This window comes from Dermochelys coriacea, chromosome 6, assembly GCF_009764565.3.
Source record: "Dermochelys coriacea isolate rDerCor1 chromosome 6, rDerCor1.pri.v4, whole genome shotgun sequence".
In the NCBI taxonomy this organism is placed as follows: Eukaryota; Metazoa; Chordata; order Testudines; family Dermochelyidae; genus Dermochelys; species Dermochelys coriacea.
This window is the reverse complement of record NC_050073.1, coordinates 53,512,716-53,530,428: the sequence shown is the minus strand read 5'-3', so window position 1 is coordinate 53,530,428 and position 17,713 is coordinate 53,512,716. Positions and strand designations below refer to the sequence as shown.

Below are 17,713 nucleotides of genomic sequence, written 5' to 3'. Positions count from 1 at the left end.
TAAATCAAAAATGTATGGTTTTGGGGAAGTAAGTTACCAAATTTTATATTAAATATAAGTGTTACAAATATTTTATGTTAGTGAAAACCATTTTTGTTTGGCATTCACTCTTTCCCTGTAGTATTCCTAACCCAGATGGAGCAGCTTTTTGATAATGCATGAGAATTGGAACGAAACTGATTAGAAACTAAGATGAAACTGACTAGTCTATTTTCACTGTCTTAGCTGAGTAAAATGCCAAAATAAGAAAACAGTAGATATGGAGAAATGGAGAAAAGTGAATTAGAATTGCTAAATTATTTTAGTTTTAATAACCAAAGGTATTGTAATGATGTTTTAAAATTGTATTAATGTTCATCTGACAGTGTCCCTCCACATTTGCGATAAGGCTCTGGACACCTTTCTCCAGAGATCTCTCATGTTTGTTTTAAAGTCCATTGTTTCTCTAATTCTCTGTTCCAGACAACTGATTGGCCACACCTTCTTCGTTCATGAATAGTCAGAATCTGGTAGAGGCACAGCAAGGTACCAAAGAATTTAAATAGGTATCTCCAGAACTGTGAGTCATAGTCACTATTCAAGACAAGTTTTCAGAGGTTGAGGATGGACTTGAAGATTCAACTAGTCCTTTTTGCATCTCACTTTTACTTCAGTGTAGGCTTCCCTATCCAGGTGAGAGTAAAACAGCAGAGCCATTCTCAGATTTGTTTCTTGTATGTGATTTTTATTTCTTTGCTGGATGGCTGGGATACCTTTCCCACCCTCCACCCTTTTAACATGCTAGGAAGTAAGTTGGACAATTATTTTTAATTAATCTGAATGTTTTGATTCTTTTCAGTTTCCCTTTTTCCAGATGTGTTACATTTCTGACAGAACTGGCATGTGAAAAAAATGTATTTTTCTTGCAGGTGAACACTGAACAAAGCTATGAAGGTAAGTGTGATTTATACAATACTAGAAAATTACTGTAATCAAAAAACCAGGAATGTATCAGCCCTCTTACTGAGCTGAAATCATTTACATTTAAAGTACATAAAATGCAAAGAGCTTGGCATATCTTACTGCTTCAGGTTACAACTATTCCTAAATGGTACTTGTGTTGCACCCTGTTATTTTTTGCTTCTTAAATAGGAAATATTCTCTCCTAATGTCCATTATTAATTCTCCATTATTAGGGCTCCCTTGGTATGAAGTTACAACACTTTGCCATTAGTTTCTAGAGCGTTCTTGTCATCCTTCCCCTCTGCTTCCAGATGAAAGCCTTTGCTTTTATCATGAACTTCAAATAGAAGCTTTACTTTTTTTGCAATTACTTTTTAATCTTTATTGAGTTTCTTAACAGTTTTCTAAGAATAGCTTTAATTGAGGCAAGTTGTTTAGTGCATGTGGGAAATTAATACACAGTCCACATAAGAGGGAAGTTTCAGAGTAGCAGCCATGTTAGTCTGTATTCACAAAAGAAAAGGAGTACTTGTGGCACCCTTAGAGACTAACAAATTTATTTGAGCATAAGCTTTCGTGAGCTACAGCTCACTTCATCGGATGCATTCAGTGAAAATACAGTGGGGAGATTTATATACACACACAGAGAACATGGAACAATGGGTTTTATCATACACACTGTAAGGAGAGTGATCACTTAAGATGAGTTATTACCAGCAGGAAGGGCGTGGGGGGGAGGAAGAAAACCTTTTGTGGTGATAATCAAGGTGGGCCATTTCCAGCAGTTAACAAGAACGTCTGAGGAACAGTGGGGGGTGGGGTGGGGGGGAGAAATAACTTGGGGAAATAGTTTTACTTTGTGTAATGACCCATCCACTCCCAGTCTCTATTCAAGCCTAAGTTAATTGTATCCAGTTTGTAAATAAATTCCAATTCAGCAGTCTCTCGCTGGAGTCTGTTTTTGAAGTTTTTTGTTGAAGGATAGCCACTCTCAGGTCTGTAACCAAGTGACCGGAGAGATTGAAGTGTTCTCCGACTCGTTTTTGAAAGTTATAATTCTTGACATCTGATTTGTGTCCATTTATTCTTTTACGTAGAGACTGTCCAGTTTGACCAATGTACATGGCAGAGGGGCATTGCTGACACATGATGGCATATATCACATTGGTAGATGCGCCAGGTGAACGAGCCTCTGATAGTGTGGCTGATGTGATTAGGCCCTATGATGGTGTCCCCTGAATAGATATGTGAACAGAATTGGCAACAGGCTTTGTTGCAAGGATAGGTTCCTGGGTTAGTGGTTCTGTTGTGTGGTGTGCGGTTGCTGGTGAGTATTTGCTTCAGGTTGGGGGGCTGTCTGTAAGCAAGAACTGGACTGTCTCCCAAGATCTGTGAGAGTGATGGGTCGTCCTTCAGGATAGGTTGTAGATCCTTGATGATGCGTTGGAGAGGTTTTAGTTGGGGGCTGAAGGTGATGGCTAGTGACGTTCTGTATTTCTTTGTTGGGCCTGTCTGTAGTAGGTGACTTCTGGGTACTCTTCTGGCTCTGTCAATCTGTTTCTTCACTTCAGCAGGTGGGTATTGTAGTTGTAAGAATGCATGATAGAGATCTTGTAGGTGTTTGTCTCTGTCTGAGGGGTTGGAGCAAATGCAGTTATATCGTACAGCTTGGCTGTAGACAATGGATCGTGTGGTCGTGATCTGGATGAAAGCTAGAGGCATGAAGGTAGGAATAGCGGTCAGTAGGTTTCCGGTATAGGGTGGTGTTTATGTGACCATCGCTTATTAGCACCGTAGTGTCCAGGAAGTGGATCTCTTGTGTGGACTGGTCCAGGCTGAGGTTGATGGTGGGATGGTTATAATTGACATCAGGGAGCATATGAGGACATCTTGAACTGTAAGCTAGAGCCATTTGTCCTCAGAACACTGAAAGAATGATTAGGTATTATACTATTGTGCACAATAGTTTTAAAATGTCTATATTATATAATTAGGATGTTTACAAATGAGGCCATTTTTGAGAGAGATCATATAAAATGGGTTTTAAGAAAGGGCAAATGATTGGCTACAAGGGTTATTAGGACCTGATTCTCCACTGCAATCCTCTTGCCTCATTTACACCTCTACAAATTGAGTGCAGAATGGGTGAAAAATGCTACCACCAGCATGAGTGCAAAATTCAGATTTGGGAGCATTTTACACCCACTTTGCTCAGGTATAAATGATGACACAAAGTTCAAGACAGTGGTGAATCAGGTCCTCAATAATATCTAATTATATCAGTCTAATTATATAGCACCTTCCATTCTGAATAATCATAAACTGCTTTTTGACTTATTATTTGTATTGTAGTAGTACCTAAAGGTCTGAGCCAGGATCAGGGTCCCTTTGTTCTGAACCCTTTCCAAATGCATAGTAAAGAGTCCCTACCCCAGAGAGTTTACAATTAATTTAGAACTAAAACCAGGTGAGTGTAGCTAACAATAGGAAGAGCATGGAAGGGAGGACAGGGATAACTATTATAGGAAAGAACACAGTTATAATAGATTTACCTTTTATACTGTTATACCATCACAAAGGATATAGTTCTTGCCCCATTAAATCAATGGCAAAATTCCCAATGACTTCAGTAGGGTCAGAATTTTCCCTGATATTGAGAAGAACATGCCAGGTACCCATGTGCTATAGTTTTATAATCCATATTTTCTCACACTGTTCAAGCATAAGAAGTTTCACATCCTTGATATCTCTTGCAGGAGTTGTCTTCCCAGAGAGTGAAGAAGAAACCATTTTTAGTTTAATTTTAAAATCCAATAAAGGTAATCAATTTAAAATAAAATGCAGTGAATTCGTTTCTTATGATTCTTTACATGAGCTATCCTTTATAAATTTAGCAGGACTAGGAAAAATCCCTGGAAGGATTGACAGAACCTTGTATTGAAAGTATGACTCAGTTTGTTTAAATTACATTGTATTATACAGAACTCGTTGTTCTCAGATTTCTCCTTCTGTTGACCTTGTGTGTGCATGCCTTGCTCCCACTGCTGTAAGTAGAGCTATGGAAATATCAACAAAATCCTCAAACCACAAGGAAGTAACCTGTTCCAGGTTTTGTTGCAAAATGGAAACTCAGACCAGATTAATTGAAAAGTTTGCCAGGTTCACAAATCTTGCAAGCATAAAAGGGGGTCCATTTTATATGAAGCCAAGTGACACTCTGTTTAGCTATGAAATGAAGCAAAACCTATGCACTGAATATTTTTGGATGGAAAGATGAAACTAAGTGGCTTTGGCTTGAATTTTGGGGTCATTCATAGTTACTGGGTCTCAAATGCTGCTAGTTACGAGACCTGAAGTCGATTGTCATTTTGATTTAACCTTCAGAATCTTATAATTAAAGATCAGCCTGAGCCGTGAAGCTAGGATACATGTCTGATTTCAGACATGGACTTCCCAGACTTCAAAGGTGTTCTGAATTGGGGTATAGTCTGAAGTTCTGTTAGTGGGCTCTCTTGCCGTTAGGAATCACCTGTGATTTGTTCTAACATTGGCAGAACAAGGCCCTTGGTGGAATTTCAGTCACTATATGTACAGTAGGATGCACACAGTTCTGTTTTTTAAGTATTTTTTAACTGACAGTAACAGGTTTTTTTCATCTACACAGGCAGCAAGACCCGTTTATATGAAGGTGACATTACCCCCAAAAGACATCGCAATGCCATTGTCTGTCCATTTAACTGGTGCTTTTGGCCCAAGTCATCTAATGGACTCGTCGTCATCCCCTATGTCATCTCTTCTTCCTACAGTAAGATTTCATTCTAACATTGCTAACATGGGGGAGGAGTAGCCAACTATCAGCCTTCTGGGCCAGTTTTTCTGCCCATGAGGAGCTATTGAGAGCATAGGACTTGTATTCAGCATGGAACGTTCAGCACAATGATGTGGCTACGTTAAGTGTTGCACTAATTAATGTTCTGCTGGCTCTGTCAAATAGCTGTAGAGAAACTGGGCTGAAAAAGGGAGAGGAGACACCTGCCTCTCCCCAAACACCTTCCCGTAGGATAGAATGAGTCACTGGACTGCTTCCTCACCTTTCCCCCACCTCATTCCCCCCCCACACACACACACAGGAGAGAAGAGAAAAAAGGTGAAAATCTCTCCCTCCCAACAGTCAAGAGGCGAAGAGAGAGAGAGAGGGGAAGAAAGAGGGAAAAAGAGGAGATATAGGGAGGTGAAAGTCCTCTCCTTTCCAGATGCCAGGCCAACACTTGTGGGCATGGAGTAGAGGAGAGAACCAAGAGATGCCCTTCCTCCCAGCCAGAAATGGATTAAGCTTTAATAGAGCATGGGTCAGTCAGGATTTCGGGCCATCCTGCCTCCAGTACATATCCACCAAAAGTCTGTGGATACGGCCTTCTGTGGAAGATTTTCTCCCAGCCTCTTCCCCTGGGCCAGATGCTACAGTGGTGAATGTGTGGTAGGTAGATTTTCTCATTCATCCGGACTCCTCTGCACAAACTTATTTTTTCTGTAGATCACTCCTGATGCCACATGTAACATTTGGCCCTGAAGCTGGCCTCTTAAGACAACATATGCAGTAGGTTTTGTGGACTTTACTTGTACACAACTGCCCGCTGGTACCCTCCTAAGGTTTTCCACTTCCCTGGATGCTGGAAGGCCAACAATGGGACACAACTTTCCCTCCAGCTCTTTCCATTCTTCCTTCTTTAGAGGGCTTCCCGCACCCTAGGTGTTAGAGTTGGATCTCAGCAATTCCTTTTCCCCCTATCCATTTAAACACAGGGAGAAGGAGGTTTCCAGTTTCTTCCTGTGACCTCCCACATGGGCATATGAACACTCAACACTACCTGATCTTTGTGCTGAGCTAGCTGATTGGTGCCTAGTTTCCTGCACTTGCTGTTAGGCAATAGGAACCAAGTGAGGAACAGGTCAGTTGGAGATAAGGCAGATAGACCCTGAGGTGAGCTGCTGCTCCCACACCTTCACCGTGGGTGATGGAACTTTGCACACAGGGCTCTATGGTCTCAAATACATAGCCTCTTCTTAAGTCAGGGTCTGGGCTATGATATTCTAAAGATCTTGCCTTAGAGCCTGATGTTGCCAGTGCTGTGTGTAGGGAGTCCCATTGGAGTCAATGGGAGCCTTGTGTGCAGAGCACTTTCAGGATCAGACCCCTATTTCAGCTTTGCAGCTAGAATGTTTGTTCATTATGTAATATATTTGTTATTAGATGCAGCCCTATGGCTTCTGGCAAGTTATTAGTGCCACAGAACTAGGCTATTGCTGCCCTAAAGTATCTCTCTCTCTCTCACACACACACAGGTTTATATCAACTAAGCACTATATCTATTCCTCCCCCAGCTCATGAAGAGAAAGCTCTGATTGTTGGTGGCATCCAAGAGTATGAGACCTTGACTTGTATTCACTTTGTAGACCGCACAACGGAAACTGACTATATATATATTTCTCCGAAGGATGGGTAGGTGCCAGTGCCATGAGTCTGTCGCTTTTTGATTTATAAAATTAATTTTGAGTAAAATGAGTACTCCTAGACATGAGGGACTACTCATTGGCTTGATCCAGAGCAGGTAAAATAGGCACTAAGCAATCAGAATTCCTGACATTGTTGATGCACCTTAATCTTGATCTGCAGCCCCCCTGCTATTCCAGTCCTACCTCTCCATAACAGCTTTGCCCATAGACCATGTATCTTGACATATGGCACTTCCTGCTATTCCTTTCATGCTTATTACCCAACACAACCAACGAAACTCAATTCTGACCTTCAGCACCCGTGATGTTATAACGGAATCTGATCCCTACAGACTCCCATTAACTTCAATGGACTTTGGATCAAGTCACTGTTCCTGACTCAAAGCAAGCATAGCCTTGGCCCTTCTTGAATACAGACAGCCAGTCTTACTGAATTGGTTAGTGAAGCAGGTAGAAACTTTAACAGACTTGTTTTCACTTTTCAGAGTTAGCAGCCGTGTTAGTCTGTATTCGCAAAAAGAAAGGAGTACTTGTGGCACCTTAGCGACTAACAAATTTATTAGAGCATAAGCTTTCGTGAGCTACAGCTCACTTCATCGGATGCATTTGTGATCAAAAGTGGGGTTTTTACCCATTTCTCTGGAAATGAAATGCTATTATCCCAGTTCACTTTGTCAATGTTCCTAGGCTGGTATGGTAACTGTTACAGGTACTGCAGTTTCCACATGCTGTTCACAGCTCACACATTTTGAAGAGTTTTTAACAATTTATTTCTTCTATGGATTCAGTTCAAGAGTAAAATTATAGCTACAAACCAGCTCAAAGTGCACACTAATGTTGGTTGAAAAGTCCAATCACTGGGCAAGAACAAAAACAAAAACTCCCACAGGAACAGAAAGATATTGCTAGCCAGCACAGGTGATTCTTTCTGCAGCAGCAGGCCTGAACCAGTCAGCTGGATTGCAATTAGGGTTAGCACCAGCCTTCGGGTTTCAATGGCGAATTCTGAATGATATTCTCTCATTCTCTAGCTGCTGGTCTTACTTTGGAAAGGTTGGAGGTTCCCAGGTGGTATCAGTGTGCAAAGGGGATTGTATGAGAAAAGGAATCATTCAGCATGAACTAAACCATGCACTAGGGATGCTGCATGAACAGAACAGGAATGACAGGGACAAATATGTAGTGATGCATGGCAGTACATTAGTCCAGGTATGTACCATATTATATACTTGAACTCGATTGACTGAGAGAGAGAGAAATTATATTAACTCAACTGTTCTGAGGCCTAAAGTATAACGTTCTGAATCTGTACTTTTCCTCAAAGTAAATTCCCCACTCTCAGAGGCTGACTGTGCAAGAGTGCAGAGCTGGCCTTCCTATTAAGTGCCCAGAAAAAAGATGAAAAAGTAAACCAGTTGTAAATGTCTCATCCTGATGATCATTTGAATATGGAATTTAACTAGCTCTTCATCTCTGTGTTTGAAAATAGAAGCACTGCACTGTAATTTCTTGCCATTCTTTATTCTATCTATTTATATGGGTCACCATCTCCATAGTATCATCCCTCCATTAACACCATGAGAGGCAAGGAAGTATATTAGCCCCACAACACCCCTTGAGGCATAGGCGCTGACTCTGTGGGTGCTCCAGGGCTGGAGCACCATGGAAAAATTAGTGGGTGCTTCGTACCCACAGGCAGCCAGTACCGCCCGCCAGCACCTCCCACCCACCAACAGCCCCGCTGATCAACTCCTCCTCCTCTCTTCCAGCGCTCTCCCACCCACTGCAGATCAGCTGTTCCACGGAGTGCCGGAGGCGCTGAAGGGGAGGGAGGAGGAGTGGGACGGGTTGTGCTCAGGGGAGGGGCGGAACTAGGCAGGAGGAGGCGGGGCAGAGCAGGGGCAGGGTGGTGCGGGGGCAGGAAGGGGTGGGAGTGGGAGTAGGGCCTGAGGCTGAGTGCGGGTTGAGCACCCCCAGGGAAAGGAAGAAGCCGGTTGCCTGTGTTGTGAGGTAGTGAAGTGCTATTTACTCCCATTTTACAGATGAGAACTGAGGCACAGGTAATTAAATTGGCATACAGGAATTTTGTGGCAGAACTAGGAATTCCTCCCCATATCCTGAGTCCCAGGCCAGTTCCTTAACCTCATGGCCATCCTTCCCCATTCAATATGAACTTGCAGAGAGTTTAGGTGACCCACAGGTCACAGTGTGTTACACACCCAACCTGTGCCCAGTCCACAGACAATATGGGCACAGAGGTGGATGCAAATCACATACTGACTAGTGGGTTGCATGTGCAATGCCAGATACACAAATGTAGATGACTGTAACCATAGATCTAAAAGCATATTACCTTATCTCAGTATGTGATTGTCTCTTACTGCAAAGCAGTGTGTGAAGGATGCTATGTTGATTTGACGTAGAAGTAGAAATTGTTGCTATGCTGATTTAGTTTGTTATTGGACTATGATTCACTTTTTAAAACATGATATATTGTAACTGACAGGTGATTTTTATCACTTTAAGCCAACCAGAGCTAATAACCTGGGCCTGAAGTATGACTATTCCTCCGTGATGCACTATCACAGGTAAGAGAATGAGGTTAGGTTGATATTACATTATCAAACACTGATTGGTTAGTAGCATCTGAACTGTAAATATAAAAAGGCAGTGTTTAATTTAAAAGTATATTTTTCAGAATATTACATTCAACAACAGTTCAAATTAAATAACTCTGCAGCATTTTGAAGGCAAAACAATGAAATAATTCAATGAACTTCTAGGGTGTTACGCCTCATATCATTACAGGTTTGCTTTCTCCAATACATCTGGAAAGGCAACCATTACTCCATTCCCTGATAGCACAGTGCCCATTGGACAGAGGTTTGGACTGAGTAACCTAGATGTGGCCAAAATCAATAAGTTATATGAATGTGGTAAGTAAGCCCAATATTATTCCTTATTCATTTTAATCCACTCTTGTGCTATGGTCTCATGCTTTAAAAATAAATATATTTTGTACAGTCTCTGAATGGAGCAATACAATCAATATGCAACAGGTTCCAGGCCTGTGAGTTCATGGTGCAGATCTGTGGATTGGTTGGCATATGCTCCCTAGAAGACAACTGCCATCTTTGATAAAAATGACTGAAATGTGAAACCCAACTGATAGAGCAGCATTTAAAAAAATGTAACTGCTCAACACATTGTTTTTTGCAAATCAGCTGGCCAGTTGGGGAAAGCCTGTGTAGAGATCAGACATTTGCACATATCTATGCAGTAATTCACATTTTAAAAGCCATTTGTGGACATGGATGGCATTTCTGGAATGACAAGAGGTAGTTCCTCCGGAAAAGGTTCCAGAATGAGCAAGATGGAAGGAAAGATCCTCTGGAATAACCAGCCAAACAAAGAAAAATCAAAAGCCCCCTTCTCAACTCTGTTTAATTTAAGCATATAGAGCAGTGGTTCTCAACCCGCAGGCTGCTTGAAGCCCAGTCAGCACACAGCTGCAGCCCATATGAATCCTCAGGGCCATACAGGTAGTATATATATATATATTGTGTGAATGCGTCCCACATAACGAGCTGCATATGAGGCCCACAATGGTAAATAGATTGAGAACCACCAATACAGAGGATAGCATACAGAGGTAAAATTTACCCTAGTGCAGGTATGCAAACCTCTGCACATAGGGCTTATGGAAGGCTTAGTTGGTGCATCTCTGCCCTTTTGCTGGCCCCATGCACAGTAGTGAATTTCACCCTGGAAAGTATATATAGGGCAAGATCCACCCTAGATCCCATAACAGCTTGTATGGGTAAAGACCTTGGCAACAGATGGTTGCGGGGAGGCTGCAACAGTAGACAGCTGTTGTGGATTGGCCCAGGCTAAGAATGTGGTACAGCCAGGTAGGCCAAAGGATGTGTTGATTCAGTAGCCTTCATCAACAGGGCTTTTCTGTAGCCACAGACTATCCCATAGTTGTTATAGCCTCAGCCATCAACTAAAGCTGTCCTCCTCACTAGGAAAACCCTGATAAAGTGTTGCAGCTTCAGTATTGGCCACCATTCCTCATCGTGAATCCTCCCAGTGGAACAGGGGACCAGGCTAGCATATGGAGGTGTCATTTCTACCACCCTACAACAGGTTCAGTGAATCTGCCCCCTAGTGGTTATAGATAATCAGAAGGAGACATTCCCTTCTGGATTCCAACCCTTTGTAAGAAGCCAAACTAAACTGTCCTCCTTTACATGTGTTTCCATATCAGACTCATTACTTTGTCTGGAAATTAAGAGTGTGTATATCATACCGAGCACTTAATTCTATTATTGCTTTTTCTGTGCATCCAGTATCATTAAGATCTTTTCATTCTCTCCACCCTCAGGGATCCATAGCACTTTACTCTCTAATTTGACTGGAAGTTTTTCCTCTACTATCTACCAGTCATCATACCCCAGAAATACCAACTCTGTATGGCTGATTCGTATCCCAGCAAATAAAGTAAGAAGTGGTTATGGAATGAAATGCTCTTTGCTAACTATTGAGGGCTAAGTGTGCAATCAGTTTCCAGGTACTCTTATAAATGACAATTGAACTTATTAGATAAATATTTTAGATGAATAGTTTTACTTGAGCAATGAATTAATAATAAAATCATCTCAGCTGCTAGGAGTAAACTGTTGGAAGAGTTGGAGCTGTGTTGGTAAATCCTTCCATGATCTTTTCTCCAGATTTTCCTGCAGTTTAATTCCTTATATATCCAGTCCTCCTCAGACTGTGCTTCCAACCACATTCTGGTTTATGACGGAGGCAGCAGGAAAGACACTGTCTTTCTGAACAAATTGTGTCAACCAACGCAGCTCCCCTCAGTAGTATCTTCTGGGAACATGATGCTTGTGGAGTTGGTCAGTGATGGCACCACATTGCCCAAATTTAAGGCTTCTTACAGTTCTGGTAAGTCTTCAGTCTCTCCCAGTAAGGCCTGAGACCATGTCTGACAACTTTCATTTATGCCTCAGAGCTGTGGATGATTATTTTAAATCAAATGCAAAACAAATGAAATGTAAAATGTTTGAGCAATGATGATGCAAGTCGTGGCCATTACAATGGTTGGAAAAAAATTCTTCATTGGGTGTATTTTGTACGGGCTGCTCAACCCCTCTTTATGCTGCTAGAGTGGCATAAGGAGGCCTCCTTGTAAGGCATAATCCATGTCAATGTGTGCATAGGTTTATGTGTGGACACTTCTGTGGGCATCTGTGTGTGTTTGTGCATAAGGGGGTCCACATATACATTTAATCCCTTTTCTGTTCCCAGTGCAATGTGGCAAGACTTTTACTGCCATGAATGGGAAATTTGAGTCTCCACTGTATCCTTCTCACTATCCTCCGCTAACAGACTGTGCCTGGATAATGATAGCACCAGAAGGATCCAAGGTGAGCTGAGGTTACCTGCTGTAGGGCTGCCCTGGAGATAGAAGCAATGGCAAATCAAATGGATTCTGGTCACTGTGGAATATCCAGCAGCTGTTTGGAATGTCAAATTATCAAACTGGAAGGGCATGCTTCTTCACTGTGCCCATTGAGAACTTCAGGGCTGCCCAAGGTTCTTCTCTGCCCAATCCAGACACGAGTTAAAGCTGCAAAAGGGGCACTTTTAAGGTATACTACTCCCAGAAAGTCTTTCACCAGTGGAGAATGAGGTATAGCAGACCTTCTGCTCCTTCTGCCACCTACCTTCCCCTTCTCTCCCCACCCCTAACTTGCCCCCTCTTTTTCTACCCTGGCTGGTACACAGGCAGAATTCTCCAAATTGTTTCTCCAGATGATTTAAGTTAATTTTGTACTGCAATCTGTCTGCATTTCAAATATCTGTGTAAGAGGGTTGGTTTCAGTGGGCACGGAACTGAGACAGAACATTCTTGAACTTGCCTTTTTTAAAGAAAATGAATGAGATTGTGGGGAACTGCACCTAATTTGCAAGTAGGGGTATCATCACCTGTCTACCAGTGGAACAAATGGAGGAAGGCTTGAATTTTCTGACCTGTTTAAACATCATCCAATTTTTAAAAGTAAATCCCATCCACACTAAGGTTTTTGTGTTTCTAGGACACACAGGGGTGAGTGAGTTGAGTTAATGGCAATTTCACCAAAATATAATGAAATAGTGCTGGAATTTTCCAGATAGTAAACCAAATTAATGTAGATCCATACATCTCTGTCTCCAAGACTATAACAGGGTTCAAAAAAGAACTAGATAAATTCATGGAAGATAGGGCCATCAGTGGCTATTGGCCAGGATGAGCAGGGATGGTGTCCCTAGCCTCTGTTTGCCAAAAGCTGGGAATGGGCAACATGGGATGAATTGCTTGATGATTACCTGTTCTGCTCATTCCCTCCGAAGCACCTAGCATTGGCCACTGTCGGAAGACAGGATACTGGGCTAGAAGGACCTTTGGTCTGACCCAGTATGGCCGTTTTGATGTTCTTATAGTCTCCAAAGGGGACACATTAACATGCTAACTTGCCTCCTTTCACTGTGAGCCCATCAAGACTCACAAGCAAACAGGGCTGAGCCTAGTTAATATTTTAATAGGAGACCTCCAAGGAAAACTCAGGAAAATGCAGGAACGTAAGAGCGGCCATCCTGTGGAAGTGGTGTGGATGACTCAGTATGTAGCTTTCACTCCTCTGAGACAGAACGGACCTGTTGCCACAGCATGGTGTTTGCTTTGTGGATGGCAATGCCGTCTTTCAGATGAGATTTAACATTGAGGTCCAGACCCACTGTGGTTACTAAAAATCCCACAGCACATTTTGTAAGAGTTGGGCCGTGAGGCCTTAAAATCTCAAAAACAAGCATCACCTCTTAAGGGCTCTGAGCCAAAGGATGACAACCATGTTAAACTAGCTCCCAGCTCTTTCCTTCTCTATGCTCTTTCATCCCTCATCACAGTTTCTGAATAAACCTTCTCAGACTTCTCTGATGCCCCATTCCTCCAACCTACCACAGTGCCTTCTCGCATCCACCCAAACTCTTAGAAATTGGCCAGTCCTATAGAGTTAAAACCCCACATGATTAGCCAGTACACATAAGGTTAGCATTGGTGACCTGTCCATATTTCAACTTGAGTAATTACATTCTACTCACCTAAATATCTTCCCCATTGGATATGGGTTTCCCCACCTTTCCTATTACAAATGTATGTATAGAGCTGTTGTGCAGGGGAAAGCAGTTGCTGTGATGCACCATCAGTGATGAGTGTAAGGGATCCTTTTGTATAGTTTGGGATGAAAGAGACTATCTAAATATTGTTGTTCTTATTTCCAGTAGTGCCCACATTGTGTTAGGCACTGTACAAATACTAAAGGCCCTGCTTAAACAGCTTGTTATTGGATAAATCACCAGCTTATTCTTGCAGATAATTTGGCTCATTATTAATTGAATGTTTTCCGGTGCCCTAATCCATCCAATAATATCTCAACAGGCTGCCATTAATGACTGTATGATTCACAGAAATGATGCACTGAGAACATAGTGGAGATGTCTGCTTTGCTTGTCTCCCACTGACAGATATCACTGACTATATTGTCCTTCCTTCTGGAGGATTCGTTTCAATGCCAACATGACTACCTGGTTATTTACGATGGAGGCACAACCACAGCCCATTCTGAGGGTAAATACTGTGCAAATGACCTAGTTTCAGGCTTCATCTCCTCTGGGAACTCGGTGCTTGTCCAGTTCCACAGTGACTACTTCCTGGAGTATCCTGGATTCCAGGCTGAATATTCATTCAGTAAGTATGAAGGCAGTAAAGAATGCAGTGTAATCTAGTAAACTGAGCATGGGGTTGGTCTGCCTCTAAATTCTAACTCCAAGTCTGCAGCTGACTCAGTGTGTGACATCAGGCAACATTTTCAAAGCCAAAAGTTAGGGCTTCCCCTGACTTCTGTGGGAGCAGGAGGTATTTAGACCTGGAAATCAGGCGACTTATTTCAGTGCCTGAATACGACTCTAGGTGCCTTACTTCTGCCCAAGTTTGAAAATGTTGGTCTTTGGCCATAATCTCTGCATCTGCAAAATAGGCAGAGTAATGCCTGCCTAGCACACAGAAGGGTTGTGTGGTTTAGTCAGACAACGTTTGAAAATATAAAACTCTGTGCGATCCTAGTATTACTACTTTGCAGTAGAGTGTCGTGGTTAGAGCCAGGGAGGGGGGACTCCGGAGACCTGGGTTCTAATTGCAGCTCTGACACTGACTTTCGGTGAGTCACTTCCCCTTTCTGTGCCTAAATTTCTTCACCTGTAAAACGGGAGTTAATCATACAGACCCACATTTGTAAAGTACTTTGAGATCTGCAATCAAATGACACTATGGAAGCGTTAGGTACTATTGCTAACTTGTTAATTATGAGTGTCATTTTCAGCATAAAATACTATACTTCCCCAGTATATGTCATCCCTGCATACAAATAGAAATGATACCTATTCCCTTTATTTCTGCAGTTTCATCTTGAGTGAAGCCTGAAAGGCCTACTCCGATCCATACATCATGATGATGTAGGCAGTTGTCTGACAAGTGATTTCATCTGAAAGTGGAATCTGCCATTTATATGTTTGCCTGTTGTAGTCTTTGTACTTAGAGAATATGTGTGAACGCCCATTTCTGGGATATGTAATTATATACATTTGTAATAGAGTATTAGGATCTATAGTGTGTCAGGTTTTCTTTCAACTTTTCTCTCTAGCTAGCTCTAGCTAACACAACCCATCTAATGTCCGGCTGGTGTACACCACAGTAGCTCTCTTATTGAGCAGACATCTCTCTGGGTTTACATGAAAGGAGTGCTCCAGGTTCTCTGCTGACTGCCCATCAGTCTCTGGGTAGAGTTTAAGGTGTTGATTATGACTTGTAAAGTCCTCTATTATCTGGGACCAGCCTACTGAAGGGATGACCTCTTTCCCCATGCTATACTGTCACAGCTGGGGTCAGAAGGAGAGCCTGAGCTGGATTTCCCTCACGATAAAAAAGGGAGGTGACAGCTGGGAGAGCCTTCTCTGGGTGGGTTCCAAGTGTTTGGAACTTGTTGTCCCACTTGGTCCAAAATAACCCAAATTTGGTGACCTTCAGGGCATTCTACAAAAGCTATCTATTGGATAAGGTTTTGGGAGAAGGCTGAAGGTATGCTTTCCATGTTGAAGAAAGGATGGGAAGGAATTCCCATTGCAATGACAACTGAACACTCCTGTGATTTTATTATGTTATTAGTGATGTTAGGGCACCTACAGCCTGGGAGAGGCTTTTTTTTTTATTAGTAGTAGTAGTATTTTAAATATAAATGAATAATTGAAACAAAGATTATGCCTCACTGAGCCGAACCAGAGATCTGTCTAGTTTGTAGTGCCCATAGTGGCCAGTGCTTTGTGTTTCAGAGGAAGGTCTCAAAGCTCCGCAGTTCATCTAACTGTACAGTACTCTGTACCATGGGGATGCATTTCTTCCTGATCTCAGCTGGCGATCAGTTTGTGTTCGTAAGTATTAGTACTGACAGCCTCTGTCACTTCACTTGCCTGCTGTTTAGTTCATTGTAATGGTGAATTTAAGAGAGTCCTGCAGTGCGAGCACCAGGGAGTTCCTCCTGCCTCTCAGTTAGAAGATCGAATAGTTAAAGAGATTGCAATTTACATGCCAGGAGTGACACTGACTAAAGGTACGTCTACAAAGAAATCAGAAAGTGTGACTGCGGCACGAGTAGACATACCCGAGCTTGCTCACTAAAAATAGCATTGTAGCCAGCACGGCATGGGCTAGCCACCTAAACATAGTCCCATCTGGGACTGTAGATATGTACTCCGGCAGCTAGCCCATCCTGCCCATCTGCACTGATATATTTAGCCAGGTCGTTCAATCAAAGCTAGCTCGGAGATGCCTACACTTGCTGTCCCAGTTGCAGCGTTGACATCTCCTGTGTGGCTCTGAACAGGAGGGGCTTACAGGGGCACAGCTCATGAGCCATGTAATTATTGCTGGAGGGATATTTATTTAATTGTGTTGCCTGTTTGGTACGGTCAGTCCGGCCATATCTCTGTGTGCCATCCAGCAGTCCATCCATGGGAGCGTGTATTCTCTCTGTACATTGATCACCAACACTACAACAAAACATGAGACCTCGCAGAGTAATATTCATAACCCTCTCTCTCAGCTGATGAAGAAAGTGCTCTCTATGATTAAACCTATGCATGACATATAATGTTGGTTGGGATTAAAGTGCACTTTCATATTTGTTGCTTAACCCCTTGGAATTGCATGTGCTTGTGTCCATATTTCTTTCCTGTACCGAAGGGCTGGGAGGACCCCCCCACACTAGGATCTGGAGAATACAAGTCCCTTTACTAGGATCAAGTTCTCTTTCCCACAGCAGACTATTGATCTAGACCCACCCCTGTATTTTTCTAAGTCCTGGTCACACACCTAGCCAGGCCAACACAGGCAGGGTTGTAAAGTCTAAGAATTCTTTGCACTTAGTGACTTGCTGGGGTATTTTTTTTTAATTTTTTTTTTTTTGCATTTTTCAGAATCTCAAAAACTCCCTCTCTCCTCCTCCCCAATTTTTTTATATAGCAATCGATAATCAGACAGAGAGATTCAAAGGCTGGAATACAAGCCCTCCAAACCAGTGATACTCAGACTGTGCTGCTGGCCTTCCAGAAGAAGCACTGGCCTCTTCCAGTAGCAAGAAAATTTGATATAAACACTTGGCAACTCTAATTAGAATTACAGGCACGTTTTGCAGGCATGACAATTTCTGGTGATTTTAGAACCACAATTATGGTAATCTTAGATAACTGAAAATTTACGAGAGCTTTGCAGCAGCTGAGCTACATACTTCAGGTGAAATCATGACCCCACTGAAGTCAATGCTGCCACTGGGGACAGATTTCACCCTTTAAATCTCATGGCTCCAGGTCTGTTCCTCTTTCTGCTCCAACCTCCCTTCCCATCTGTCTCCGCCAGCCCCTACCCACCTCTGCAGTTACTCTGATCACAGCAATGTCACACTCTCTTGTCTTTGATTCCCACCAATCCCTCTACAGTTACTAGTGTTGCCATGGGGCGGGGGAGGGGGGGGAGAATGGGACTCAAATGAGGGTGTTCATTTCTGACAGGATGGCAGGGCTCCCCATCATGAGAGGAACTGCATATACTCAGCACCAGAAAAATGCACCAGAACAAAATTTGAACCTCAGAAACATT

General features: G+C 42.5%; 1 protein-coding gene across 1 annotated transcript; it reads left to right on the top strand.

Moving 5' to 3' along the window:
* The first annotated feature begins 603 nt into the window (after positions 1-603).
* On the top strand, positions 604-11,995 carry LOC119857314 (hatching enzyme 1.2-like). Its single transcript, XM_038406084.2, is given in 11 exon segments — positions 604-672; positions 909-933; positions 4,607-4,747; positions 6,325-6,442; positions 7,488-7,642; positions 7,645-7,665; positions 8,963-9,044; positions 9,265-9,392; positions 10,844-10,959; positions 11,190-11,412; positions 11,776-11,995. Coding segments are annotated over 11 exon segments (1,206 nt in total). The 3' UTR covers positions 11,904-11,995.
* Positions 11,996-17,713: the final 5,718 nt, after the last annotated feature.